The following is a 27,800-nucleotide window of genomic DNA, read 5'->3' on the forward strand; positions in this document are numbered from 1 at the left end:
TGACCTCAGGTGATCTGCCCACCTTGGTCTCCCAAAGCGCTGGGATTACAGGCATGAGCCACTGTGCCCGGCCACCAGGCTTCTCTTGTTACCGATATCAGGACATGTTGCAGCGTCCTGACTGCACAGACAGACACTCCCTCGCTCACCGCTGCTTCAACTGCCCACGGCTGCCTGTTGGTGGATTTCAGCCCAGCCCTGTGGCAACTGCACAGCCATGGAGTGGGATGGCAGTCACATGGGTTTCTGTCTGTGCTCCAGCAAAGCAGGGCCCCCAGTCCCCACCAGTGGCTACTGTCCACCGCTGTCCACTGGGTAGATGGGCCACAGGTTCATCTGCCTGCAAACGGCACAAAAATCTGGGGCTGGGGCCGGGCGTGGTGGCTCACGCCTGTAATCCCAGCACTTTGGGAGGCCGAGGCGGGCGGATCACTTGAGGTCAGGAGTTAGAGACCAGCCTGGCCAACATAGTGAAACCCCGTCTCTACTGAAAATAAAAAAAAATTAGCTGGGCGTGGTGGCGGGTGCCTGTAATCCCAGCTACTCAAGAGGCTGAGGCAGGAGAATCACTTGAACCTGGGAGGCAGAGGTTGCAGTGAGCCGAGATCGCGCCATTGCACTCCAACCTGGGCAACAAGAGTGAAACTCCGTCTCAAAACAAAACAAAACAAACAAAAAATTCTGGATCTGAACTGCCTGCTAGCTCCAGGGCATGGGGGACAGAGTCAGGATCATCTACTTGTCCCACGTTGTTCCTCTCCTGTGGCTGGAGTCTCACCTGTTCTCAGGTGTGGGTGAGAGTTGGAGGGTCACCCATCTGTGCCCCAGTTGTTCATCTCTGGAGATTGGAGTTTCAGGTGTGGGGTGACAATGGCAGGTTCGTCCACCTGAGCCCACTATTTTCCTTCGGAAGCTGGTTTCTCACCTGTTCTCAGGTGAGCGGAAGTCATAGGTGCCTCCACCTGTACCTCCCTGTTCTTCTCCAGCAGCGGGATTCTCCATCTGTTTTGAGTGTGTGGCTGACAGTCAGGGCCCCCACCTGTGCCCCATCACAGCCTCCTAGGCCTGGGCGCTGCACCTGTGCAGATGCTGCTGGGCCCAGGATGCTGGTCTCCACGCAGTCCTCGCTGTGGTCCTGGCTCCTGGGGTGGGGGCCCGTGGACATGGCCAACAGCCACTGGCATTACACCCCTCACCCAGGAGGCCTGAGCTAACATGAATCCAGGGACCCCAGAGTCCTGGCTACCTCCCAGCCCGTTTCCCTCCCTGCTCGCCGCTGCCCCTGCAGGGAGCCTCCTCCAGCCTGGTGGTCAAGTTCGCCGACACGGACAAGGAGCGGACGCTCCGGCGCATGCAGCAGATGGTGGGCCAGCTGGGCATCCTGACGCCGTCCCTCACACTGCCCTTCAGCCCCTACAGTGCCTACGCCCAGGCTGTGAGTGACCCAGTGACAGCTTCGGGGCTCCGGCTCCGTCTCTCTCAGTCTCTGTCTACTCTGTCGGGGGCTCCTGCCTCTTGGCCCATCTCCCGCCTCTCCTCCACCTCCCTGACTCAGGGTCCTCTCCTGGCGTGGCTGAACCCCAACTCCAAATTGAGACCAAGCTCAGATCGAGCCCCTAAATCCAGAAGACTGAGCCCTAATCTCACATTAACACCCAATCTTGGACTGAGCCCTAGAACCTGGCTATGCCCTACATCTAAATTAGGCCCAATTCTGGCTGAACCTCCAAATCCATACTGACCCCAAAATGAGACCTAACCTGATCAAGCTCCACCCTGGCTGAGACCTGATACCAAGTTGAGCCCCAGCTCCTGACTGAACCCTGATCCCAGGCTGAGCCTCAATTTCTAACTAAACCCTCATCCTAGATGGAACCTTGATCTCAGTCTGAGCCTCACTTCCTAACTGAGCCTTGATCCTAGATTAAGCCTTAGTCCCAGGCTGAGTCTCACTTTCTAACTGAGCCTTGATCCTAGGCTAAGCCTTGATCCCAGGCTGAGCCCCAACTCCTGACTAGATTGAGTCCTGATCTCAGCCCGAGCCTCACTTCCTAACTCATCCCTGCTCCCAGGCTGAGCCTTGATTTCAGTCTGAGCTCCAATTCTGATCTCAGCCTGAGCCAAAATACCCAACCTGACCTCCTCACTAGTAACTGGGGGACCAAGCCTCCCCTCATAAGCCATGATCTCAGGGCAGATGTCACCCCAACTGTGACATCTCTTCATCCCCAGCTCATGCAACAGCAGACAACAGTCCTGTCCACCTCGGGCAGCTACCTGAGTCCCGGCGTGGCCTTCTCACCCTGTCACATCCAGCAGATAGGCGCCGTCAGCCTCAACGGGCTGCCTGCCACACCCATCGCTCCTGCCTCTGGTGAGCCTCCTCCAGGTGCCCAAGGATGGGTGGGCAGGGCCGGAACCAGAACCGGCCTCCCCATGACCCTCCTCTGCTCTGCAGGGCTGCACTCACCCCCGCTGCTGGGCACCACCGCTGTGCCTGGCCTCGTGGCTCCCATCACCAATGGCTTTGCAGGTGTTGTGCCCTTTCCAGGTGGGCACCCCGCCCTGGAAACCGTCTATGCCAATGGCCTTGTGCCCTACCCAGGTAAATTGGGGTGGTCCTCTGGGGCCTAGGAGAGTGGCGGGGAATAAAGGTGGTGTTTCCAGAACAAGTATGAGTCCCTACGTCACAGTGCCCAGGGAACAGAAGGGCAGGAAAAAGTGTGTCTCAGCTGAGCAGATAAGAGCTGTGGACACAGGAAGGGAGGGCGTGGCACGGTAGTAACACATTAAAACGGTGCATCTGGATGTTTCTGAGCTTAAATTCCAGTTCAGTGACCCTGGATGGGCTCTTTACGTCCCTGAGCCTTAGTTTGCTCATCTGGGAAATGGGGCAGATAACATCAGTAGTCTCAGGGAGTGGCATTGACAATTTAATCCGTGTGCAAAAGGCTTCACCCCGGGTCTCACTCTGTCGCCCAGGCTGCATTGCAGTGGCTGACTGTAATCTCCGCTTCCCAGGTTCAAGTGATTCTCCTGCCTCAGCCTCCCAAGTAGCTGGGATTACATGCATGCCACCATGCCCGGCTAATTTTTGTATTTTTAGTAGAGATGGGGTTTCACCATGTTGGCCAGGCTGGTCTCGAACTCCTGACCTCAGGTGATCCACCTACTGCACCCAGCCCATAAATCTTAATTATTCATCTGTATCATTTGGGGAGATATCAATGCCTGGATTCATTCATTTATTCATTCAATACAGAATGAATGACCCACTGATTTAGGCTGCACCTGCTTTCATGAAGCAGAGGTCCTTCCTTTCTCTATGCTACACCTACAATTTTAGGGCAAACATCTTCCAACATCTAATTTATGTGAAGTAAGTTATCTGTCTTTCCACCATGTAGGAGAATTTGTTTCTAACTTTTTATTTTTTTAATTATTTTTATTTATTTAGTTTTAGAGACAGTGTCTCACTGTGTCACTCAGGCTGGAGTGCAGTGGTGTCGTCACAGCTCACTGCAGCCTCCATCTCTGGGGCTTAAGCAATCCTCCCACCTCAGCCTTCCTTGCAGCTGGGACTACAAGCATGCGCCATCACGCCCGGCTAATTTTTAAATTTTTGTACAGACGGGAGCTTGCTATGTTGCCCAGGCTGGCCTCAAATTCCTGGGCTCAAGCAATCCACCCACCTCGGCCTCCCAAAGTGCTGGGATTATAGGTGTGAGCCACTGCGACTGGCCTTAACATTTTATTTTGAAATGATTGGAGGTTCACAGGGAGTTACCAAAATACCACAGAGCAGTCCCAGGTACCCTTCACACAGCTTCCCTGATGCCAACAGCTTATCTAATCACAGGTCACTGTCAAACCCAGGAAACTAACACTGGCACCATACAATTAATTCAACTCCAGACGGTATTCAAATTTCACCATTTATTTATTTAGCGACAGAGTCTCACTCTGTCGCCCAGGCTGGAGTGCAGTGGCGTGATCATAGCTCACTGCAGCCTTGAACTCTCGAACTCCGGGGCTGAAGCGATCCTCTCACCTCTCACCTCAGCCTCCTGAGTCACTGGGACTGCAGGCACGTGCCATTATGTTTGGCTGATTTTTGATTTTTTTTTTTTTAAAGCAATGAGGGTCTTGCTATGTTGCCCAGGCTGGTCTCAAACTCCTGGACTCAAGCGATCCTCCTGCTTCAGCCTCCCAAAGTGTTGGGATCACAAGCGTGAGCCACCGCACCCAGCTGATTTCATGACTTTTTGCATGCACTCTGTTCGTGTATGTGTGTGTGTGCAGGAGCGGTTAATTGCCATTTTGTCACAGATGCAGACTTGTGTATCTCCCACAGTGAAGATACAGAACTGCTTCTTGCCCACAAAGTGAACTCCATCCTGCCACCCCTTTGGAGTCACAGTCACCACCACTATCCCCTGCCCTCTAGCACACTCTCCATTCGAGCAGAATTGTTTGGTTGAATTTTTCCCCAGAAGCATCAGCTTTGGTGGCCTGGACAACCTCTTCCCTCCCCGTACCCCTTTCCCTAGCGGTAGCAGGAAGGCTACAGTTGGATGGGGGAGCCACAGGGTGTCTGATGAGCAAACTCATGTGGAGAGGGAGACGGGGCAGGGGATGGGGGCAGGTGGTGATTTGAGGTGGAGGCTGAAGTCCTGGTGAATCCAGGGAGTAGAGAGGAGTGAAGGGTTCCCTTGGGAGGCAAAGGGGTCGGGATAGGGAGAGGGAGATGGGGACGATGGTGAACTCTCTGGAGTCCGAGAAACCCGGATTCCAGTTCAGCTTCTGCCATTTGCTATCTGAGTGGCCCTGTGCAAGTGGCTTCACCTTCCTCGGCTTCAGCTTCCTGGTCCTACAGAGGGTTTAGCACAGAGGAGAAGCTGGGCGGAGTGTTTGTTGCTGTCCTTCCGGCTGTTAAGGATCGGGGGTGGATGGAAGACTTCTGCTGCCCCCACCCCACTCAGCCCCTCTGTCTGCCCGCAGCTCAGAGCCCGACTGTGGCCGAAACACTGCATCCTGCCTTCTCCGGTGTCCAGCAGTACACAGGTAGGAGGCCGCCCGCGTGCCCGCGCTGGGCCCTGGCCCCGCCCCCGCCTAGGGCCCCGCCCCCCAGGGCCCGCCCCGGACTTGTCGTTCTTCTGTGCCTAGCCACGCCTCCTACCTCTGGCCCCGCCCCTCAGGGCCCACCCTTTGCCCCTTGTCCTGTATTCAACCCCTGGCCCTGTTACTGGTCCCACCCCACCACCACCTATACCCGCAAACAGGACCTTCCCTTGTCCTTTAAGGACAGCGTTTACCCATGGCCTCACCCTCTCGTGTTCTGTGCTGGGGAGAGGGAATTCCCCTTAACCACGTCTCTAGCTCTGACCCAACCCCAGCTCTCGGCCCTGCCCCTTACCCTCCCTCGTGCAGCTCCTAGCCCCGCCCCTCACGTCCTGCCTTTACTCTGACCACGCCTCTCTGATTAAAGCCCTGCTCCTACCTCTGGCTCTACTTCTTAAGGCCTGGCTGTGACCCCGCCCTCTGCTGCGGCCCCGCCCCTCAACTCATGGTCCTGCCCACATAGCCCTCCATCAAGTCATGGCCCCGCCCCTCTCATGTCCTTCATCCCGGTCTTGCCCCCGCCCTCTTCTGTGACCCCACCCCTCAAGCAATGGTCCCACCCACTGTGGACTGTCCTGTAGCCTTGGCCCCGCCCTCTGCTGAGGCCCAACCCCTATACCCATCCCCTCATGCCATGGGGTCCGCCCCCACCCCCCCATCCCCGCCCCGTCTCGCTATTGGCCCTGCCCTCCACCATGGCCCCGCCCCTCAGGCAATAGTCCCGCCCCGTTTCGTCTGTGATATTGGCCCCGCCCTCTGACCTGGCCCCGCCCCCAAACCCTCCCCACAAAAGCCATGATCACACCCACTCCTGCCTTGGCCCCACCCTCTCTTATGGCCCCGCCCCCTCCCCTCCCAGACGCCCAGGCCGCCCACGTGGCCTCACGCCCCTCCTCGCCCTGTGTCTCGCTCCGGTCTCCGCAGCCATGTACCCCACCGCGGCCATCACGCCCATCGCGCACAGCGTCCCCCAGCCGCCGCCCCTCCTGCAGCAGCAGCAGCGAGAAGGTGAGGCGGCCGCGACCTCCCCTGGGCGCCAGCCCCGCCCTCTGCCCGCCCTGTCCACCTGCAGGCTCCGTACCCGGCCCGGGCCTCTGGGACCCGCGGGGCTGAGAGTGCGGCCTGGAGGCTGGACAGGCCAGAGTTTAGTCCCGGTGCAGCCGCTGACCCCTGGGAATCTCCCTCTCTGTTTCCTCCTCCGAAAAGAGAACAATGCTCGCCCCGACCCCGTAGGAATAGCAGTGACTTCCTACCAGCCCTCTCCAGAACCAAGAGTGATTCTCTGGATTTTTTGGAAAGGAAACCCTTTTTGAGACTGGGGCATGGCACGATGAGGTATCAGGTAATGAGGCCTCCCCAGTAAAGCCAAGGCTGTCGAAGGAGGGAGGGATTCGATTATGGAGTCTGAGAGTCAGGGTTCAAATCCATACAGTTCTTGCCATGTGCGGTAACTCCCGCCTGTAATTACATAGCGTTTTGGGGGCCAAGGTGGGGGGATCACTTGAGCCCAGGAGTCCAAGACCAGCCTGGCTTAGCAAGAACCCATGTCTACAAAAAAATTAAAAATTGGCCAGGTGTAGTGGTGTGCACCTGTAGTCCCAGCTACTCAGGAGGCTGGAGCAGGAGGATCACTGAGCCCAGGAGGTCAAGGCTTCAGTGAGCTACTATCTCCCCAATGGACTCCAGCCTGGGTGAGAGAGCAAGACTCCATCTCAAAAAAAAAAAAAAAAAGACGGCCGGGCGCAGTGGCTCACGCCTGTAGTCCTAGTACTTTGAGAAGCCGAGGCGGGCCGATCACGAGGTCAGGAGATCGAGACCATCCTGGCTAGCACGGGGAAACCCTGTCTCTACTAAAAAAATAGAAAAAATTAGCCGGGCGTGGTGGAGGACACCTGTGGTCCCAGCTACTCGGGAGGCTGAGGCAGGAGAATGGAGTGAACCCAGGAGGCGGAGCTTGCAGTGAGCCGAGATCGCGCCACTGCACTCCAGCCTGGGCGACAGAGCAAGACTCCGTCTCACAAAAAAAAAAGAAAAGAAAAGAAAAGAAAAAAATCCCAAGCTGGTAACAACCCAGGTGTTCATCAACAGGTAAATGGATAAATAAATTAGGATGGAGCTGCATGATGGAACACTACACAGCAGTGAAAAAGGATAAGTAACCAATACTCACAACAACATGGAGTAACTTCATAGGCAGAATATTGAGTGAAAGAAGCCCCATACAAAAGACTTCACTTAAATGAAGTTTTAAAACAGTAGGCCAATCGAGGTGGCTCACACCTGTAATCCTAGCATTTTGGGAGGCTGAGGCAGATGAATTGCCTGAGCTCAGGAGTTCAAGACCAGCCTGGCCAACATGGTGAAACCCTTTCTCTACTAAAAATTCAAAAAATTAGCCGAGCGTGGTGGTGTGCACCTGCAATCCCAACTACTGGGGAAGCTAAGGCACAAGAATCACTTGAACCCAGGAGGCAGAGTTTGCAGTGAGTCAAGATTGTGCCACTTCACTCCAGCCTGGGTGACAGAGCAAGACTCTGTCTCAAAAAATAATAATTAAAATTAAAATTAAAAAAATATGGTCAGGTGCAGTGGCTCACACCTGTAACCCCAGCACTTTGGGAGACTGAGGTGGGCAGATCACCTGAGGTCAAGAGTTCAAGACCAGCCTGGCCAACATGGTGAAACCCCGTCTCTACTAAAAATACAAAAATTAGCCAAGCGTGATGACCTGTGTCTGTAATCCCAGCTACTGGGGAGGCTGAGGCAGGACAATCTCTTGAACCAGGAGGCAGAGGTTGCAGTGAGTCAAGATTGCACCACTGCACTCCAGCCTGGGCAACAGAGCGAGACTCCATCTCAAAAATAAATGAATAAATAAATAAAATTTAAAAAATAAAAACAGGGGAAAGCTGGCTGGGTATGGTGGCTCACGCCTGTAATCCAACACTTTGGGAGGCCAAGGCAGGAGGGTGACTTGAGCCCAGGAGGTCAAGGCTGCAGTGAGCCAAGACCATGCCACTGCACTCCAGCCTGGGCAACAGAGGGAGACCCTGTCTCAAAACAACAACAAAATCAAAAACCTTTATCAGCGACACGTTAAGAGAAAAGAAAGATGGGAACCTAGTAGAAATGGTAGCACTGTTTTCTACATGTTATGTGGTTTAGAAATGCATGAGACTACAATAAATACCGTGCTTGGCCTTGGAGAAGACCTAGAATGTGCACATGGAAACAGCATCGAAAGGGTTGTTGCGTGTGACTGTGAAACGGTGGAGGGAGGGTTGTCTGAAATCAGACAGATAGCATGACCCTGGATGGGGAAGGTGCAGCTCACAGCACACTGTGGGGGCTGTCGGAGGGTGTGTGGCATGCAGCATGTAGTTTCTTCTGAAGGTCAGTGCAGCTGGATGCGGTTTTCAGTGGTCGCCGACAGTTTTTGGTGGGGATGAAGCAGTGCACGAACAAATGCAAAATTCGGGTTATGCTCAAAATTGTTCGGTCACATTGGAACAAACTTGCATTTCAAAAACAAGCATTGGCTGGGTGCAGTGGCTGACACCTGTAATCCCAGCACTTTGGGAGGCTGAGGCAGGCAGATCACCTGAGGTTGGGAGTTCGAGACCAGCCTGGACAACATGGCAAAACCCTGTCTCTACTAAAAATACAAAAATTAGCTGGGCGTGGTGACGCATGCCTGTAATCCCAGCTACTTGGGAGGCTGAGGCAGGAGAATATCTTGAACCTGGGAAGCGGAGGTTGCAATGAGCCAAGATCACGCCATTGCACTCCAGCCTGGGCAACAAGAGCAAAACTCCATCTCAAAACAAACAAACAAAACAAAAGAAAGCAAGCATTGGCCAGGTGCAGTGGCTGACACCTGTGATCCCAGCACTTTGGCAGGGCAAGGCAGAAGGATCGCTTGAGGCCAGGAGTTCGAGACCAGCCTGGGCAACATAGTGAGACCCCATCTCTACAAAAAAATTAAAAGTTAGCCAGGCACGGTGGTGCGTGCCTGTGGTCCCAGCTACTTGGGAGGCCAAAGTGGGGGGATTGCTTGAATCTAGGAGTTAGAGGCTGCAGTGAGCTATGATTGTGCCACTGCAATCCAGCCTGGGTAACAAAGAGACCCTGTCTCTTAAAAAAAATATCCATTGCTGGCAAGGGCAGGGATTCCTCTTGTTGTGGGGTGGGAATGGAAGAAGGTCATTTTTAGGTTTGGGATTAGCAGCAGATTTGAGGGACTGTTTAAGGCTTCAGATGAACAAGGTTTGAAATGCTATTGTTATTTATAGTTTTTATATTAGCCATCCATCTGGGATTTGGAGAGGGGACAATTTAGAGGATTATTTGTAACTTAAAAAGAATTATTTATGGTTGGTGTATTATGTTGTAGTTTAATTAGCTGTAGTTTTAGGATATCTGGGACTGGGGACCAGAGAATTATCTTTTTATTTCACCTGATTTTGTTTCTGCATCATCTGAGTTTCGAAAATTATCCAAGGTCTGGGGAGTTATCCCTAGCTGGAGTTTGAGAAAGGAAAATTAAAAAAAATTTTTTTTGGCTAGACGCAGTGGCTCACCCCTGTAATCCCAGCACCTTGGGAGTCTGAGGAAGGAGGATCGGTTGAGCCCAGGAGTTCCATACTAGCCTGGGCAACATAGTGAAACCTCTACAAAAATTAGCCAGGCTGGGTGTAGTGGCTCATGCCTGTAATCCCAGCACTTTGGGAGGCCAAGGCGGGCAGATCACTTGAGGTCAGGAGTTCGAGACCAGCCTGGCCAACATGGTGAAACCCCATCTCTACTAAAAATATAAAAATTATCCGGGCTTGGTTGTGGGCACCTGTAGTCCCAGCTACTTGGGAGGCTGAGGCAGGAGAATTTCTTTAACCCAGGAGGCAGAAGTTGCAGTGAGCCAAGATTGCGCCACTGCACTCCAGCCTGGGCGACAGAGTGAGACTCCGTCTCAAAATAAAAAATAAAAAATAATTAGCGAGGCATGGTGGCTGAACACCAGAGTTCTACAAATGAGTTTTATTTTAGAGACTTATTATTATTATTGCAAAGATATTACCAAGTTTCCTTATTCTCCACAACCAGCTCATCTGACTTTTGTAAATGATCCGGAGTTTGAAGTTTAGGGAGGGATTTTCTGGAGGGTGGCCTTCCTCGGGGTTTGCAGGTATCTGGGGTCAGAGATTGAGGGTTGATCTGGGCTTTGGGGAGCAGGGGATCCCCTGGGTCTTGTCAGTTACCTGGAGTCTGAGGACCATTTTGGTGAGGAGTACCCAGTGTGAGATGGCACTGTGCAGGCAAGGGGTGGGTGTGTTCCGTCTCCCTCCCCAGCCCGTGCCCAGGCCCCTTCTTTCTGGGTGTCTGAGGCACTCCTCTCCCGACAGCTGGAGAAGCCAGATGCGGGCTCCAGACCTGTGCCCCTCCCCCGGGGGGGTTCGCCTCCTCTCCTTGGGGGCTTTATGTCTTTCTCTCCCCCACCTGCAGGTCCCGAGGGCTGTAACCTGTTTATCTACCACCTCCCCCAGGAGTTTGGAGACACGGAGCTGACGCAGATGTTCCTACCCTTCGGCAATATCATTTCCTCCAAGGTGTTTATGGATCGAGCTACCAACCAGAGCAAGTGTTTCGGTGAGTGGCCACCGACGACACCCCTCCCCATCCACCTCCCTCGCCTGCCCCCTGACAGGGAAGGGGAGGGTTTTGGTCAGCCTCGGGACGGGGCTGTGCTGAAATAATCATTCACAATCAGAACCAGCATGTGGCCGGGCACGGTGGATCACGTCTGTGATCCCAGCACTTTGTTTGTTTTGGTTTTTTTTTTGAGACAGAGTCTTGCTCTGTCGCCCAGGCTGGAGTGCAGCGGCGCAATCTTGGCTCACTGCAAGCTCTGCTTCCCGGGTTCACGCCATTCTCCTGCCTCAGCCTCCCGAGTAGCTGGGACTATAGGCACCCGCCACCACGCCCGGCTAATTTTTTTTTTTTTTTTTTTTGTATTTTTAGTAGAGACAGGGTTTCACAGTGTTAGCCAGGAAGGTCTCCATCTCCTGACCACTTGATCTGCCTGCCTCGGCCTCCCAAAGTGCTGGGATTATAGGCATGAGCCACCGCGCCCGGCCAATCCCAGCACTTTGAGAGGCTGAGGTGGGCGGATTGCTTGAGTCCAGGAGTTCAAGACCAGCCTGGGCAACATAATGAGACCATGTGTTTACAAAAGACAATGTTTTTAATTAGCTGAGCTTAGTGGCGTGTGCCTGTAGTCCCAGCTACTCAGGAGGCTGAGGTGTGAGGACTGCTTGAACTCAGGAGTTCAAGACCAGCCTGGGCAACATAGCAAGACCCCATTTCTACAAAAAAATACAAAAAAAAAAAAAATTAGCCACGCTTGGTGGTGCACACTTGTAGTCTCAGCTACTCGGGAGATGGAGGTGGGACCATCCCTTGAGTCCGTGAGGTCGAGGCTGCAGTGAGCTATGATCACACCACTGCATTCCAGCCCAGACAACACAGCAAGACCCTGTCTCATATAAAAAACAAAAATGGCCAGGCACGGTGGCTCACACCTGTAGTCCCAGCACGTTGGAAGGCTGAGGTGGGCGGATCACGAGGTCAGAAGATCGAGACCATCCTGGCTAACACAGTGAAACCCCGTCTCTACTAAAAATACAAAAAAATTAGCCGGGTGTGGTGGCGGGTACCTGTAATCCCAGCTACTTAGGAGATTGCAGCAGGAGAATCACTAGAACCCAAGAGGTGGAGGTGGAGGTTGCAGTGAGCCGAGATCGCGCCATTGCACTCCAGCATGGGCGATAAAGCAAGACTCCAACTAAAAAAAAAAAAAAAAAAAAAAAAAAGAACTGAGACCTGAATGAGGAGCACCAGGCGTGGGAAATCTGGGGGAAGAGTGTCCCAGGCAGAGGGAACAGCCCATGCAAAGGCCCTGAGGCAGGACCGTGCCTGATGTGTTGGAGGAGCAGTGAGGAGGCCCATGTGGCTGGAGCAGAGGGAGGAGGGGGAGAGAGGGAGGAGGAACATGGAGAGGGGACAGGGGAGGGTGTCCAGGGCCTTGTGGGCCTCAGGGAGGACTTCCTTGTACCCAAAGACAGAGGACATTAAGGCTCTGAAAAGGACTGCAATTTGTCCAAAGTCACACAGCAGGAAAGAGGTAGAAGAACCCAGAGTAGAACCAGACTCTTTTTTTTGTTTTGTTTTTTGGTTTTTTTTGAGAGAGAGCTTCGCTCTTGTTGCCTAGGCTGGAGTGCAACTGCACGATCTCAGCTCACCGCAATCTCTGCCTCTCGGGTTCAAGTGATTCTGCTGCCTCAGCATCCCGAGTAGCTGGGATTACAGACACCCGCCACCACGTCTGGCTAATTTTTGTATTTTTAGTAGAAATGGGGTTTCACCATGTTGGCCAGGCTGGTCCCAAATTCCCGACCTCAGGTGATCCACCCGCCTCGGCCTCCCAAAGTGCTGGAATTACAGACGTGAGCCACCACGCCCGGCCGAAGACCAGACTCTTAACCTCACACTGTCCTGTTTAAAGGATCAGCCCTTAACTTTTTTTTTTTTTTGAAATGGAGTCTTGCGCCATCAATGCGATCTCAGCTCACTGCAAGCTCCATCTCCCAGGCTCAAGCGATCCTCCTGCCTCAGCCTCCTGAGTAGCTGGGATTACAGGTGGACACTACCATGCCCAGCTAATTTTTGTACTTTTAGTAGAGACAGGGTTTGGCCAGGCTGGTCTCAAACTCCTGACCTCAGGTGATCTGCCCGTCTTGGCCTCCCAAGGTGCTGGGATTACAGGCGTGAGCCACCACGCCTGGCCATGGGGTGGAGTATTTCTGATGGCCTCTGGACAGAGACTGGAGCAGAGGCGCTGACAGAGGTGGAGAGAAAGAGACAGACAGAGATGAGACAGAAGGAGAGGGAGAGGAAGAAAAGACTCAAGACAGATAGAGAACGAGAGAGAGGGGGGAGAGAAACAGAGACAGTTAGCTGGGCGTGGTGGTACGGGCCTGTGGTCCCAGCTACTCAGGAGGCTGAGGCAGGAGGATCTCTTGAGCCAAGGCGGTCGAGGCTGCAGTGAGCTGAGATTGCGCCACTGCACTCCAGCCTGGGTGACAAGAGTGAGACCCTGTCCCCTCTCCCTTCTGCAAAAAAAAGAGAGAGACAAGGATGCAGACACACAGAGTCAGCTGGAGACACAGATCCTGGCTGGACAGAGGGCTTGGAAGGAGGCAGGCATGCTCTCGAGGGAAGACGGGGAGAAGGTGGCCCTCCAGGACCCTCGGAAGCCCCACCTGACCCCTATACCAGCTGGGAAGTCTCAGCACAGCCGACCCCAAGATAAGGAGTGAGTGCCCCGTCCTCAGAGGTATACAAGTCCAGAGGTGTCAGAACAAAGCCAGGGCTGCTGTGTATCCTCCACCATACACACCCTGGCCTGTGCAGGTGTGCACGCAGGCCTGCCCAGGACCCTGTGAGCTGGGAAGCCAGGGCCACAGCATAGGAACAAGCCGAGGACACCCGCAGCACCAACCATGGAGGTCCACCCTGGTTTCTGCAGGCTTCGTGAGCTTTGATAACCCGGCCAGCGCCCAGGCAGCCATCCAGGCCATGAACGGCTTCCAGATCGGCATGAAGAGGCTCAAAGTCCAGCTGAAGCGGCCTAAAGACCCGGGACACCCCTACTGACCGCGCCCACAGCCGCCCTGAGGCTGTAGGCATGGCCCAGGTGAGCCGCCAGGCGGCCCCACCCCTGCCCAAGCCCCCCGTCTTGTCTGAAACCCCCTCCCGTGGCCCACTTCATGCTCCAAACCCTCCCCAGGTGGGGTGATGCTTCGAGAGGCTACAAGAAACCTCCGGGTTGGGTTGGTGGGGGCAGAGCTGGATGTAGACACCCCCAATCCCCCTGTGGTTGGGGCTGGAGCAGAGGGTGGGAGTGGGGTGGGGACTGAGGTGAGCCAGGGCCCAGTGAGGTCGGTTAGGGAATCCTTCCCGGAGAAGGCTTTGAGGGATGAATAGAAGTTCACCTGAGAGGCCAGCTTTGCTCTGGGGGTGGGGATGCGGTGGGGAGGGGGTTCTGTTCTGTCCTATGAATCTGTTTTCCCTGCTGAAAAACCCAACACCAGACGGAAATGCCAAGTGCCCACCCCAGACCCCAAACCCTAAGGTTGGACCCCAACTCGGAACCAGGACTGGAGTGTGGAAGGTGGGGACAGTGCTCAGGGCCCAGTCCAGTTGACATTGACAGCTTCCAGTGTCCCTGCTCCATTTCCACCAGTTCCCCTGGGACAAGCAGCCCCTCACTGGGTGTCATTCCTACCCAATGAGTTGATGGAAAAGTGGGATTCGTGCCCCACCCACCATCACGCAAGAAAAACAAGCAAAACAAAACCCAGAGTGTATTTTGCCATCAGGGCAAACCACTTTCTCAACATTTTTTTGCGGGGGGATGAATAGTAAACCTTGTGGGGCCACTGTGGAAACTTAACCGTGGGTCTCAAACCTTGATGAGCCTCATCTGTAAAATGGGCTCAAGAAAGTCATCTCCCCAGAGATGGCGGAAACGGTCTACCTAGGGAACGGAGTGGGGCATCTTTTCACAGCCGAGCCCAGAACCCACCACCTAAAGAGTTCTGGATGATTCGTTGTGATTTTTTTTTTTTTTTTTTTTTAAATCACCATCGCCGTCGTCATCAAAGAGCCTCGCCTAGGGCCTGGCACAGAGTAGGTGCTCAGTTAGAAGCTGTCTGGCCTTTTCACATTCTCCCGGGTCAGCACACACAGATTTGGGAGTGTTTACCTGCACAGAACGCACCTTCAGGAACTGCCAACCAGAAGCAAAATCCAAAGCTGCTCTCTGCGATCCCTTCATTTTTAACTCTCAGTCTGCACCTTTTTTTTTTGTTTGTTTAACTGAGCATCTATTATGTGCTAGGCACTGTTCCAGTGCTCGGGGACGCAGCTGTGAATGAACAGAAATGGGGGATGGGGGACAGGAGAGAAACCCCCTTCACGGGCCTCAGATGGCAGGGGGTGGGGAAGGAGAGATAGAAAATAAACAGAAATATCTGTCCCCAGCTGCCAGAGGAGGAGGAAACGGGCTTGGTGATGGTGACATTAAGTTCTTTGAAAGCTGGGTTTGTTGGCCTCTGAACTCTGGCCTTTGTGGGATCTGTTCTTTTGGAAATGATGGGAGCCCCTTGGTTCCTAGATCCCAGCCTGGCCGGGTGGAGTAGGGTGGGGAGGTGGTGTCCACCTGTGTGGCCCCGTTATCACTCCCTAACGCCCGTCCCTTCTCCCCCAGGTGAGGGGCCTTCCCATCCCAGGAGGGTTTTCTGCTTCCAACCGATCCAGGACTTTCCCATAAATTCCAACCGTTCTTTGGACACCAGCCCTTTCCTCCCCTCTTCTCCCCTTGCCCCGCCCCTCTACTGGAGGCCACCGGAGTGGGGAGGGGCCTTTGGGGTCTGTCCTGGGGCAGGCGCGGGGGTGGAGGGAGGCTCCTGAATCGGGGACAGAAGTGTTCACACGCCCCCTGCTTTGGGAAACGCTCTCGCTTCTTCCCACAAAACTTGGTGACTTCCCCAAACGAAATCACACCTTTTCCTATATATATATATGCATATATATATAGATCTATAGACAGTATATATATATTTTGAGTACGGATCATGGGACCAAACTTTTCCGACTTCCTCCCATCCGAGTAGAGTGACCCTGGGCCGGTCACTCAGCAGGGACACAGGAAGGGCTGAGGTTGGCGGGACCCCAGACAACACGTACCAGGTGCCCCACCCCCACCCCCACCCCCTCCCGGCTGGCACATCCCACCAGAAACCCACCAACACAATATACCTCCAGGACTTTTGGCACCCCCCACCACCGATTCTCCAGGGCCGTTGGGCTCTGCCAGCTTCAGTGTCCCTGGTCCTAGCTGCAGCCTCCAGACCCCACCTCGCCCCTTCGTCCCAGAGCCCTGCCCTCCCGGATGGATATAGGTACAACAGAGACGCTCTGGCCTGCCTCAGCCCTTCTCTGCTCCCCTACCCGAGTCATAGCCTTACTCATGTGACCAATAGCCCTTAGCTTTCCGTCGGGGGGGGGGCGGACAGGGTTGGGGGGAGCCCCCCTGCCCCTCACCACCCCCTCCCAAGGCCAGGCAGCCATCGTCCCTGCCTTCGAATCACCAGCCTCGAATTTAAGGTCTTGTAACCAGGATTGCCAAGCGTAGCGGAAGACCCTACCCCGGACCGGCCAAGCACCCCTTTAACTGGAGACGAACTTGATAATGACCTTCATACCTCTACAGAGATTTTTTTCTTTTATTCCGGTCTTTCTGAGCAGGTACAAAGAAGAAAAGAGAAGAAAAAGATGGGGGGAAAAATCAAACCACAATGGATTTTTGTTTCCTAGTTGGGAGTGGGGTGGGATGGGGGGTCTTTGTGGGGATGCCTCTGTACAGCTGCCCAATCCGCGACACCCATGTCAAAGCACAGAATCAAGATCGTTTGGACATCCGGCAAGGCCTCTTACCAAATGAGGCGCCAGATAACTTAATAAGCTCAAAAGAAAAAAAACATTTAAAAAGAAAAAAAAAAAAAACCAAGCATTTCCTTTTCTTTCTACCAAAATGTGTTGACTGACCCGGAGGGGGGGTGGTGGGGTGGGGGAAACCACACAGGAAAAAAAAAAAAAAAGAAAAAAAAAGAAAAAAGAAAAAAAGTAGAAAAGAAAAAAAAATCTTCTGAACCAACTTGTTTCGATATTCCAGAGTTTGATAATTGTTTCGAGACTCTCCTCTAGCGTGCCTGTGTTCCGTGTGTCCCCGTGTGCAAGTGTGTGCCAATCTGCCTCGAGGGGGCCCCACCCGTGTCCGCGGCGCCCGCCGAGGCCCCCGAGGGCCTGCTTGGGAGTGTGTGCTGGTGTGCAGTTGTACGTGTCTTTCTGGTCCATGTTTACTGGCTGTAAATACCATTTTTATACTCCACATCGCAAACCTGCGTGATTTGTACAATGTACTTTATTTCTGCTACGAGTAATTTCATGAAGTTTCAACTTGCAAACTGACTTTTGGGACAAACCAACACACACACAGAAAAGAAAGCAAAGAACTTGGAACTTTGGGTTGACTTGGTTTGAGTTTTGTGTCAAAGAAGATTTCCCGTGGCTGGAGAGGTTGGTGTTCCTGTTACGTGTTTCAGGTGAGAAGCAGCAAAGCGTCTTAATGTCCAAAACGCCTCTCTTTGGTCTGGAAAAAAAAAAAAAAAAAAAAAACAACTAAAAATTTATTTAATAAAAGTTTTACTTGCTAAAAGGCTGACTCTCCTCTTTCTTTCCTCTCTCTGTCATCCACACAGACCAAGTGTATCTGGCCCCATCCAGCACCTGAGCTGGAGAGAAATTCAGGTCTAGGGTGAGGGGTTGAAGGAGGGGATATTCAGAGAAACCACATATAGATATAGATACCAGGGGCCGGGTGTGGTGGCTCAAACCTGTAATCCTACCACTTTGGGAGGCCGAGGCAGGTGGATTGCCTGAGGTTGAGAGTTTGAGACCAGCCTGGCCAACATGGTGAAACCCCGCCTCTACTAAAAATACAAAAAACAACAATAACAAAAAAATTAGCCAGGCTTGGTGGCACACACCTGTAATCCCAGCTACTCGGGAGGCTGAGGTATGAGAATCACTTGAACCCGGGAGTCAGAGTTTGCAGTGAGCTGGACATCGCGCCCCTGCACTCCAGCCTGGGTGACAGAGTGAGACTCTGTCTCGAAAAAAAAAAAAAAAAGATACTGGCTCTAATGATTGGGTATCTGGGATCTGTCTGCTGAAGCCAGATGCATTTCTTGATCATAGTACAGCTTTGTTTGTTTGTTTGTTTGTTTGTTTGAGATGGAGTCTTGCTCTGTCGCCCAGGCTGGAGTGCAGTGGCATGATCTCAGCTCACTGCAGCCTCAAGCTCCTGGACTCAAGCAATTCTCCTGTCTAAGCCTCCTGAGTAGCTGGGACTACAGGCACACACCACCACAGCCGGCTAATTTTTATATTTTTTGTAGAGATGGAGTCTCACTATGATGCCCAAGCTGGTCTCGAACTTCTGGGCTCAAGTGATCTTCTGGCCTCTGCCTCCCAAAGCACTGGAATTACAGATGTGAGCCGCGGCCCACAGCCAGCAGTTGTTTAACTAAGATTGCTCTGGTCTCTGCCCTCATGGAGACAGTCCAGTGGGGCAGAGAGATACTATAGAATAAACTATACAATTTTGAAAAAATGCAGGTAAAGTTCACATAACAGAATTTACCATTTTATTTATTTATTGTTTTGTTTTGTTTAAACAGGGTCTCACTCTGTTGCCCGGGCTGGAGTGCAGTGGTGCGATCTTGGCTCACTGCAACCTCCACCTCCTGGGTTCAAGCGATTCTCCTACATCAGCCTCCCAAGTAGCTGGGATTACAGGCGAGCGCCACCACACCTGGCTAATTTTTGTATTTTTAGTAGACATGGGGTTTCACCGTGTTGGCCAGGCTGGTCTTGAACTCCTGGCCTCAAGTGATCCACCCACCACGGCCTCCCAAAGTGCTGAGGTTACAGGCGCGAGCCACTGTGCCCAGCCAGCATTTACCATTTTACCCATTTAAAAGTGTACACTTCAGCGGTTTTTAGTGCATTCACAATGTGGTGCCACTACCACCTCTAATTCCAGAACAGCCTATCACCCCAAAAGACATCCTGTCCTCATCAGCCATCACTTCCTACCCCCTTCCCCACCCCCCAGCACCCACACATCCTCTTCCTGTCCCTATGGGTCCACCTGTCCTGGACATTTCACAGAAATGGGATCATGTGGCTGGGTGTGGTACCTCACGCCTATAACCTCAGCACTTTGGGAGGCCGAGGTGGGTGGATCACCTGAGGTCGGGAGTTCAAGACCAGCCTGACCAACATGGAGAAACCCCGTCTCTACTAAAAATATAAATTTAGCTGGGCTTGGTGGTGCATGCCTGTAATCTCAGCTACTTGGGAGGCTGAGGCAGGAGAATCGCTTGAACCCGGGAGGTGGAGGTTGCAGTGAGCCGAGATCACGCCATTGCACTCCAGCCTAGGCAAGAAGAGCGAGACTGTGTAACTCCATCTCAAAGAGAAAGAAAGACAGAAAGAAAGAAATAGAGAAGGAAGGAAGGAAAGGAAAGGAAAGGAAGGAAAGAAAGAGAGAGGGAAGGAAGGAAGGAAAGGAAGGAAAGGAAAGGGAAGGAAAGGAAAGGAAGAAAGGAAAGAAAGAAATAGAAGGAAGGAAGGAAAGGAAAGGAAGAAAGGAAAAGGGAGAAAGAAGAAAGAGAGAGAAAGAAAAAGAAGAAAGAAAGGAAAGGAAAGAAAGAGGAAAGAAAGAAAGAGAAAGGAAGAAAGAAGAAACAAAGATGGGATCACACACTGCGTGGCCTTTCGTGTCTGGCTTCTCTCACTGAGCACGAGGTCCTCAGGGTTCATCGACGCTGTGGCCTGGGTCAGAGGCCCCTTCCTTTTCATGGTTAAGTAATATTCCAGTGTGTGGACGGGCCATGCTGTCCTGATCCATCCTTCGGTAGATACCTGGGTTGCCTCCATGTCTTGGCTATTATAAGCCTGCTGCTCTGAGCTTCATGGACAGGTCCCTGCATGGACGTGTGTTTTTAGTTCTCCTGGGTAGACTCTTAGGCGTGGAATTCCTGGGTCAAATGGTGGCTCCATGTTTGACCTTTGTGAGGAATTGCCAAATAATAATAATAATTCTTCTTCCTCCTCTTCTCTTTTCTCCTTCTTCTTCTTCCTCTTCCTCTTCTTCTTCTTCTTCTTCTTCTTCTTCTTCTTCTTTTTCTTCTTTTTTCTTCTTCTTCTTCTTCTTCTTTTCTTCTTCTTCCTCTTCTTCCTCCTCCTCTTCCTCTTCTTTTCTTCCCTTCTCCTTCTCCTTCTCCTTCTCCTTCTCCTTCTTCTTCTTCTTCTTCTTCTTCTTTTCTTCTTCCTCCCCTTCCCCTTCCCCTTCCCCTTCCCCTTCTCCTTCTCCTTCTCCTTCTCCTCCTTCTCCTTCTCCTTCTTCTTTCTTCTTCCTCTTCTTTTTTTTGAGATGGAGTCTTGCTCTGTCACCAGGCTTGAGTCCAGGGGCACGATCTCAGCTCACGGCAACCTCCGCCTCCCGGGTTCAAGCGATTCTCCTGCCTCAGCCTCCCGAGTAGCTGGGATTACAGGCACACGCCACCACACCCAGCTAATTTTTGTATTTAGTAGAGACTGGGTTTCACCATGTTGGCCAGGCTGGTCTTGAACTCCTGACCTCAGGTGATCTGCCCACCTTGGCCTCCCAAAGTGCTGGGATTACAGGTGTGAGCCACCACGCCCAGCCGCCGAACTGTTTTTCACAGTGGCATTTTCACCATTTTACATTCCCATGGACTGTTCATGAGGGTTCCGATTGGTCCACACCTTCACCCACAGTTGCTACACAATAGATTGATTGATTGATTAGAGACGGGGTCTTGCTCTACTGCCCAGGCTGGAGTGCAGTGGCACAATCATAGCTCTCTGCAGCCTCGAACTCCTAGGGCTTAAGTGATCTCCCTGCCTCAGTCTCCCGAGTAGCTGGGACTACAGGCATGCGCCACCATCCTCCACAAAATTTTTTAGACTCTTTTTGTAAAGACGGGGTCTTGCTGTGTTGCATGTTGAACCAGGCTGGGCGCCAAGGCTCATGCCTGTAATCTCAGCCGTTTGGGAGGCTGAGGCGGGAGGATTGCCTGAACCCAGGAGTTTAAGACCATATGGGCAACAAAGAGAGACCCTGTCTGTACAAAAGAAAATCAAACAGGCTGGGCGCAGTGGCTCACGCCTGTAATCCCGCAGTTTGGGAGGCTGAGGCCGGCAGATCATGAGGTCAGGAATTTGAGACCAGCCTAGCCAACATGGTGAAACCCTGTCTCTACTTAAAAAATACAAAAATTAGCTGGGCATGGTGTCAGGTGCCTGTCATCCCAGCTACCTGGGAGGCTGAAGCAGGAGAATCGTTTGAACCCAGGAGGCGGAGGTTGCAGTGAGCCAAGATTGCATCATTGCACTCCAGCCTGGGTGACAGGGCAAGGCTCCATCTCAAAAAAAGAAAAAAAAAATCAAACAATTAGCCAAGTGTGGTGGTGCAGGCCTGTGGTCCCAGCTTTTCAGAAGGCTGAGGCAGGAGGATCACTTGAGCCCAGGAGGTCAAGGCTGCAGTGAGCTATGATCACGCCACTGGGCAACAGAACAAGACCCTGTCGAAAAAAAAAAAAAGAAAAAAAGAATGTTCAATCATATAACACTGGTTTAAGCATTTTATGTTTTATTTTTTGGGGTTTTTTTGTTGTTTTTTTTTTGAGATGGAATCTCGCTGTGTCGCCCAGGCTGGAGTGCAGTGATGTGATCTCAGCTCACTGCAAGCTCCGCTTCCCGGGTTCACGCCATTCTCCTGCCTCAGTCTCCCGAGTAGCTGGGACTACAGGTGCCCACGACCATGCCTGGCTAATTTTTTTGTATTTTTAGTAGAGATGAGGGGTTTCACCTTATTAGCCAGAATGGTCTCGATCTCCTGACCTCGTGATCCACTCGCATTGGCCTCCCAAAGTGCTGGGATTACAGGCGTGAGCCACCACGCCCGACAGGGGTTTTTTTTGTTTGTTTGTTTGTTTGTTTTTAAGACAGAGTCTCACTCTGTCACCCAGGCTAGAGTGCAGTGACACAATCTTGGCTCACTGCAACCTCCAACTCCCTGCAACCTTCGCCTCCTGGGTTCAAGCAACCCTCCTGCCTCAGCCTCCTGAGTAGCTGGGATTACAGGCGCCTGCCACCACGCCCAGCTAATTTTTGTATTTTTAGTAGAGATGGGGTTTCATCATGTTGGCCAGGCTGGTCTCAAACTCCTGACCTCAGGTGATCCATTGGCCTTGGTCTCTCAAAGTGCTGGGATTACAGGCATGAGCCACCGCACTCAGCCTGGTTTAAGCATTTTATATAACTCAACTCATTTAACCCGCCCCTACTCCCTGAGGTATGTTGTGTTAATACTATCCCCACTTTACAAGTTAATGAAAGCCCAGAAAGGTTAAGGGACCTGCCTGAGGCTGCACAGCAGTACTTGAACCCTGGCTCTCTGGCATTCTCTTAGCTGCTGTGTAGTGGCCCAAAATCAAATGTATTAGATTAGAATTCAGGTTATTGTTTGAAATAGGCCAATATAAGCTTTTAATTTAATCCAATGTTGTTAAACATTTAGAATGTGCACCCTTAAAATACACCAATTCTGGGCACAGTGGCTCATGCCTGTAATCCCAGCACTTTGGGAGGCCAAGGCAGGCAGATCACTTGAGGTCAGGAGGTTCGAGACCAGTCTGGCCAACATGGTGAAACCCCATCTCTATTAAAAATATAAAAATTAGCTGGGCAAAGTGGCTCACACCTGTAATCCCAGCACTTTGGGAGGCTGATGCGGGCAGATCACGAGGTCAGGAGATTGCGACCATCCTGGCTAACACGGTGAAACCCCGTCTCTACCAAAAATACAAAAATTGGCCACGCGTGGTGGCGGGTGCCTGTAGTCCCAGCTACTTGGGAGGCTGAGGCAAGAGAATGGCATGAACCTGGGAGGCGGAGCTTGCAGTGAGCCGAGATCGCACCACTGCACTTCAGCCTGGGCGACACAGCAAGACTCCATCTCAAATAAATAAATAAATAAACAAACAAATAAATAAATAAATAAGCCAGGCATGGTGGTGGGCACCTGTAATCCCAGCTACTTGGGAGGCTGAGGCAGGAGAATCACTTGAACCTGTGAGGTGGAGTTTGCATTGAGCCGAGATTGTGCCATTGCACTCCAGCCTGGACAACAGAGCAAGACTCCATCTCAAATAAATAAATAAATATTAAAAAATAAAAATAAAATAAAATACACCAATTCTACCACTGAGTGTCTCCTTAAGAATGAGCGAGGATGTGCTTAGGACAGAGGAACACTAGCTATGCTATAAGTGCTTATCTGAGGCATAGGCTAAGTGACATATAGGGTGCATTAGTTAGCTGTTGCTGCATAACAATTTACCCACCCCCCCAGTCTGTCAGCTTAAAACATACATTATTATCTGACCTACACCATTTCTGTCGATCAGGAGTCCAGGACTGATTTAGCTGGGTGGTTCTGGCTCAGGGTCTCTCATGAGATTGCAAACTGTCAGCAGCCAAGGCTGTCACATCTGAGGGTTCGACTGGGGCTGGAGGAGCCGCTCCCACTCTGGCTCCCTCACGTGGCTATTGGTGGGAGGCCTCAGCTCTTCGCCACGTGTGAATCTCCATAGTGCTACTTGAGCATCCTCATAGCATGGCGGCTGGTTTTTCCTGGAGTGTGATCCAAAAGAGAGAGAGAGAAAGAGAGACTGCACTGACGTTTTGCTTGTTTGTTTTGAGACAGGGTCTCGCTCTGTTGCCCAGGCTGAAGTGCAGTGGCACTATCCTAGCTCAATCCAGTCTTGAAATCCTGGGCTCAAGAGATCCCTCTGAGTAGCCGGGTCTACAAATGTGTGCGTCACCGCACCCAGTTTATTCTTTTATTTTTTTGTAGTGGCGGGGTCTCACTCTATTGCCCAGGCTGGTCTCGAACTCCTGGGCTCAAGCAAGCCTCCCCACTGGGCCTCTCAAAGTGCTGGGATTACAGGCATGAGCCACTGTGCCCACTGCAAACATTTACTCTTTACAACTCTGGTAGCTTCCTTTTCCCCAAAGCATGCTACAGCCACACAGTAAAGCCTTACGTCTATTGAACATCCGCTATGTGCAGCTTGTGATCAACTCTTTTTGTCCTCACCACAACCAACCAACAACGTAGGTTTTGATTATAATTCTCACTTTGCTGATGAGAAAACGAAGGGGCAGGTTTGTGGAGAGGAAAACCCAAGGCCACACAGTTGGTACGTGGTGGAGCCAGGATTTGAACCTGTGACCCGTTAACTCCTGCCTCGGTTCCCCTCCCTTCTCATTCACTGCAGGGATCACAGTTATAACCCCCTGCTTATGTATGCGCTGGCTTGTTTGATGTCTGTCTACCCAACACAACCTGGCGGGTTTCATGATGGGATGGTATGAGTGCACAGTAAGTGTGTTTGGCTTTGTTTTAATGTTGTGGGTTTTTTTTTTTCAAAATTATTTACTTATTTTGAAAGAGAGTCTCACTCTGTCGCCCAGGCTGGAGTGCAGTGGTTCAGTATCTGTTCACTGCCACCTCCACCTGTTGGATTCAAGCAATTCTCCTGCCTAAGCCTCCCAAGTAGCTGAAAATACAGGCATGGGTCACCATGCCCAGCTAATTTTTGTGTGTGTATGTGTGTGTGTGGGTGGATGTGTCTTTTTTTAGTAGAGATGGGGTTTCATCATGTTGGCCAGATTGGTCTCGAACCCCTGACCTCAGCTGATCCACCCGCCTCAGCCTCCCAAACGCTGGAATTACAGTCTTGAGCCACTGCGCCCAGCCTGTTTTTATGTTGAGACAGGGTCTCCCTCTGTCACCCAGGCTGGAATGCAGTGGCACAATCATAGCTCACTGAAGTCTCCACCTCCGGGGCTCAAGCAATCTTCCTGCTTCAGCCTCCAAAGTATCTGGGACTACAGATGAATGCCATCACACCTGGCTAATTTTTTTCGGTATTTTTTGTAGAGACGGGGTCTTGTCATGTTACCCAGGCTGGTCTCGAACTCCTGGGCTCAAGCGATCCTCCTGCCTTGGCCTCCCAAAGTGCTGGGATTACAGGCATGAGCCCTTACACCTGGCTGAGTTTTGTTTTTCTGTTCCCTGTTGCCTAGCACATGATACCTGCTTACTATTAATAAATGCACTAAAAGCATAATGGTTAAGTTTAGAACCAGACTGTCCCAGGTTCGAAACCGGGTTATAACATTTAATGGCTGTGTGCCCTTGAGCCAGTAGCTGAATCCTCTGGGGATCAGTTTTTCTCTCTCTCTGGAAAACAAGGCCAATCCAGCCCACAAAGCGTTAATATGTATAAAGTCCTTCCTGGCCCGGAGAAAGCACTGCAGAAGTTTTAAAATAAATCAACCCTTAAAAATTCACTTTCCGGCTGGGTGCGGTGGCTCACGCCTGTAATCTCAGCACTTTGGGAGGCCGAGGCGGGCGGATCACTTGAGATCAGGGGTTTGAGACCAGCCTGGACAAAATGGCAACCCCCCCCCCCCATCTCTACTAAAAATGCAAAAATTAGCCGGGTGTGGTGGTGCGCACCTGTAATCTCAGCTACTCGAGAGGCTGAGGCAGGAGAATCGCTTGAACCCGGGAGGCGGCGGTTGCAGTAAGCCGAGTTCCCGCCACTGCGCTCCAGCCTGGGCGACAGAACGACTCTTTTTTTTTTTAAATTACTTTCCGGATGCTTTCGCTCCAGCGACCAGCAGGGGACAGCAAAAACCCATGCCTTCGTTCAGCCTCTGTGCCTTGGCTTGAAATGTGCAGGATTTATTGAGCTCGGAGGGAGACGGTGAGGGGACTCCCTGGCTTCTCTCCTGGGACGCAAAAGTTGCCCCGTGCAAACTTTCTAGCCTGCAAGGTCGGCCCCGCGCCTCCTCCCCTCTTCTCTCCAGTAACTGAATGTGGTTCGGCTGCCAGGCCTTTGCACGTGCGGTTTCCCCAGCCTGGAACATTCCGTTCCCACCCTGGAGGTCGGAGATGCTGGGTTGGGATGGAGACACCCGTGACCTGCTAGGCACAGGGCATGGCGTTAGCAAAGGTGGGTGTAGAAGTAGGAATTACTGGCCGGGTGCGGTGGCTCACGCCTGTAATCCCAGCACTTTGGGAGGCCGAGGTGAGCGGATCACCTGAGGTCGGGAGTTCCAGACTAGCCAGACCAACATGGAGAAACCCCGTCTCTACTGAAAATACAAAATTAGCCAGGCGTGATGGTGCATGCCTGTAATCCCAGCTACTAAGGAGGCTGAAGCAGGAGAATCGCTTGAACCTGGGAGGTGGAGGTTGCAGTGAGCTGAGATTGCGCCACTGCACTCCAGCCTGGGCGACAAGAGCGAAACGCCGTCTTAAAAAAAAAAAAAAAAAAAGAAGTAGGAATTACCTAGGTCCGAGTTAGAAAACAGAGAGCCCCTCAACTGTGGCCTCGAAACCACACAGAGGACTGAAGCAGGGTGTGTGGGGGTAAAACTGAGGGCCAAATAGGAGCTGAGTCCCTTGACCAAGGGAACTGGAGTTGCTCACCTCTGGGTCCTCAATATTTGCTGATTGACCTAAGACGTGCATGCCCTTAAGCCTTGCATTCTCTCTCCAAGCTTCAATTTCCTCATCTGTAAGACGGGGCTCACGATATATATATACACACACACACACACATATATACACACACATATGTATATATGTGTGTATATATATATAATGTATATGTGTGTATATATGTGTGTGTGTGTGCATATATATATATATATATATATATATATATATATATACACATAATTTTTGGTTGGTTGGTTGTTTGAGACGGAGTCTCACTCTGTCACCCAGGTTGGAGTGCAGTGGCGTGATCTCGGTTCACTGCAACCTCCGCCTCCCAGGTTCAAGAGATTCTCCTGCCTCAGCCTCCCGAGTAGCTGGGATTACAGGTGCGTGCCACTACACCCGGCTAATTTTTGTATTTTTAATAGAGACAGGGTTTCACCATATTGGTCAGGCTGGTCTCGAATCCCTGACCTCTTGATCTGCCCGCCTCGGCCTTCCTGATCCAACCGCCTTGGCCTCCCAAAGTGCTGGGATTACAGGCGTGAGCCACCGCGCCCAGCCTGGGCTCAGGTTATTATGAAAACATCCAGAACTGAGCAGATCAAGATGAATGATACCAATGATACTATCACATTATATGCAAAATAGGACTTCCTCCCCGTTCAGAAAAGTGAACTCTCAGGCATCACTCCTACTGGATTCCAGAGTCGATAAACATTTATGAAGCACCTTCTGGGTACTAGGAGCTGTTGTAGAAAGGTACTGGGGAGAAGGCAGGGAACGAAATGTACAAAAATTCTGACCACGTCCGCAGTGCCTCGCCCCGCCCCACTACTTGCCCCAACCCTCACAGGAACAGTTTCCAGCCCCGCCCCCAGCTCCACCTCCTCTCCGCCCCCTCACTTTTCTGAATCTACCAGAGCGAGGTGAAGGTGAGAGTAATCTACATATTCATGAGGGATCAGCCAATCCACAGCCTGAACTCGGATTTGTCTTCAGAGCCTGGTTGATTGTGACGTCAAGAGTGATGCATTACGTAGCCGGGCGCAGTGGTTCACGCCTGTAATCCCAGCACTTTGGGAAGCCGAGGCGGGCGGATCATCTGGGGTCAGGAGTTCAAGACCAGCCTGGCCAACATGGTGAAACCCCGTCTTTACTAAAAACACAAAAATTAGCCAGATGTGGTGGCGGGCGCTGTGGTGGCGGGCGCCTGTAATCCCAACTATTCAGGAGGCTGAGGCAGGAGGATCACTTGAATCCAGGAGGCGGAGCCGAGATCGTGCCATTGCACTCCAGCCTGGGCCACAGAGCCAGACTCCATCTCAAAAATAATAATAATAATAAAGTGATGCATTGCGTGATTTTTAAAGGTGCAGCAACCTCTCAT

The 27,800-nt window shown here is 51.9% G+C and overlaps 1 protein-coding gene and 1 long non-coding RNA gene across 27 annotated transcripts in view; one reads left to right on the forward strand and one right to left on the reverse strand.

The window, feature by feature from the left end:
• CELF5 (CUGBP Elav-like family member 5) overlaps nt 1-17,445 on the forward strand; it is a 74,472-nt gene extending 57,027 nt beyond the window's left edge. For 7 of the 25 annotated variants that reach the window (XM_054539333.2, XM_054539324.2, XM_054539329.2 and 4 more), the window contains 7 exons: nt 1,289-1,435; nt 2,233-2,374; nt 2,459-2,605; nt 5,002-5,064; nt 5,981-6,129; nt 10,662-10,764; nt 13,703-17,445. In XM_054539333.2, the coding sequence (XP_054395308.1) occupies nt 1,289-1,435; nt 2,233-2,374; nt 2,459-2,605; nt 5,002-5,064; nt 5,981-6,129; nt 10,662-10,764; nt 13,703-13,830 (879 nt within the window). In that variant the 3' untranslated portion in view covers nt 13,831-17,445. Of the gene's footprint in view, nt 1-1,288; nt 1,436-2,232; nt 2,375-2,458; nt 2,606-5,001; nt 5,065-5,980; nt 6,130-10,620; nt 10,765-13,702 lie in introns of all 25 variants that reach the window. The other 18 variants (XM_054539321.2, XM_054539326.2, XM_054539325.2 and 15 more) reach the window with 12 other exon arrangements.
• On the reverse strand, nt 17,144-27,513 carry LOC129051845 (uncharacterized). Of its 2 annotated transcripts, XR_008516338.2 has the most exons (4): nt 27,331-27,513; nt 25,421-25,888; nt 23,279-23,526; nt 17,144-17,389 (listed from the first exon to the last, which is right to left on the reverse strand). It is a non-coding gene; the product is annotated as an uncharacterized LOC129051845 (long non-coding RNA). The 2 variants fall into 2 exon arrangements; XR_008516339.1 differs by lacking the exon at nt 25,421-25,888 and having other exon boundaries at nt 27,331-27,437.
• Between the last annotated feature and the right edge of the window lie 287 nt (nt 27,514-27,800).

The sequence above is a fragment of the Pongo abelii genome, chromosome 20 (genome assembly GCF_028885655.2).
Source record: "Pongo abelii isolate AG06213 chromosome 20, NHGRI_mPonAbe1-v2.0_pri, whole genome shotgun sequence".
NCBI classification, from domain to species: domain Eukaryota; kingdom Metazoa; phylum Chordata; class Mammalia; order Primates; family Hominidae; genus Pongo; species Pongo abelii.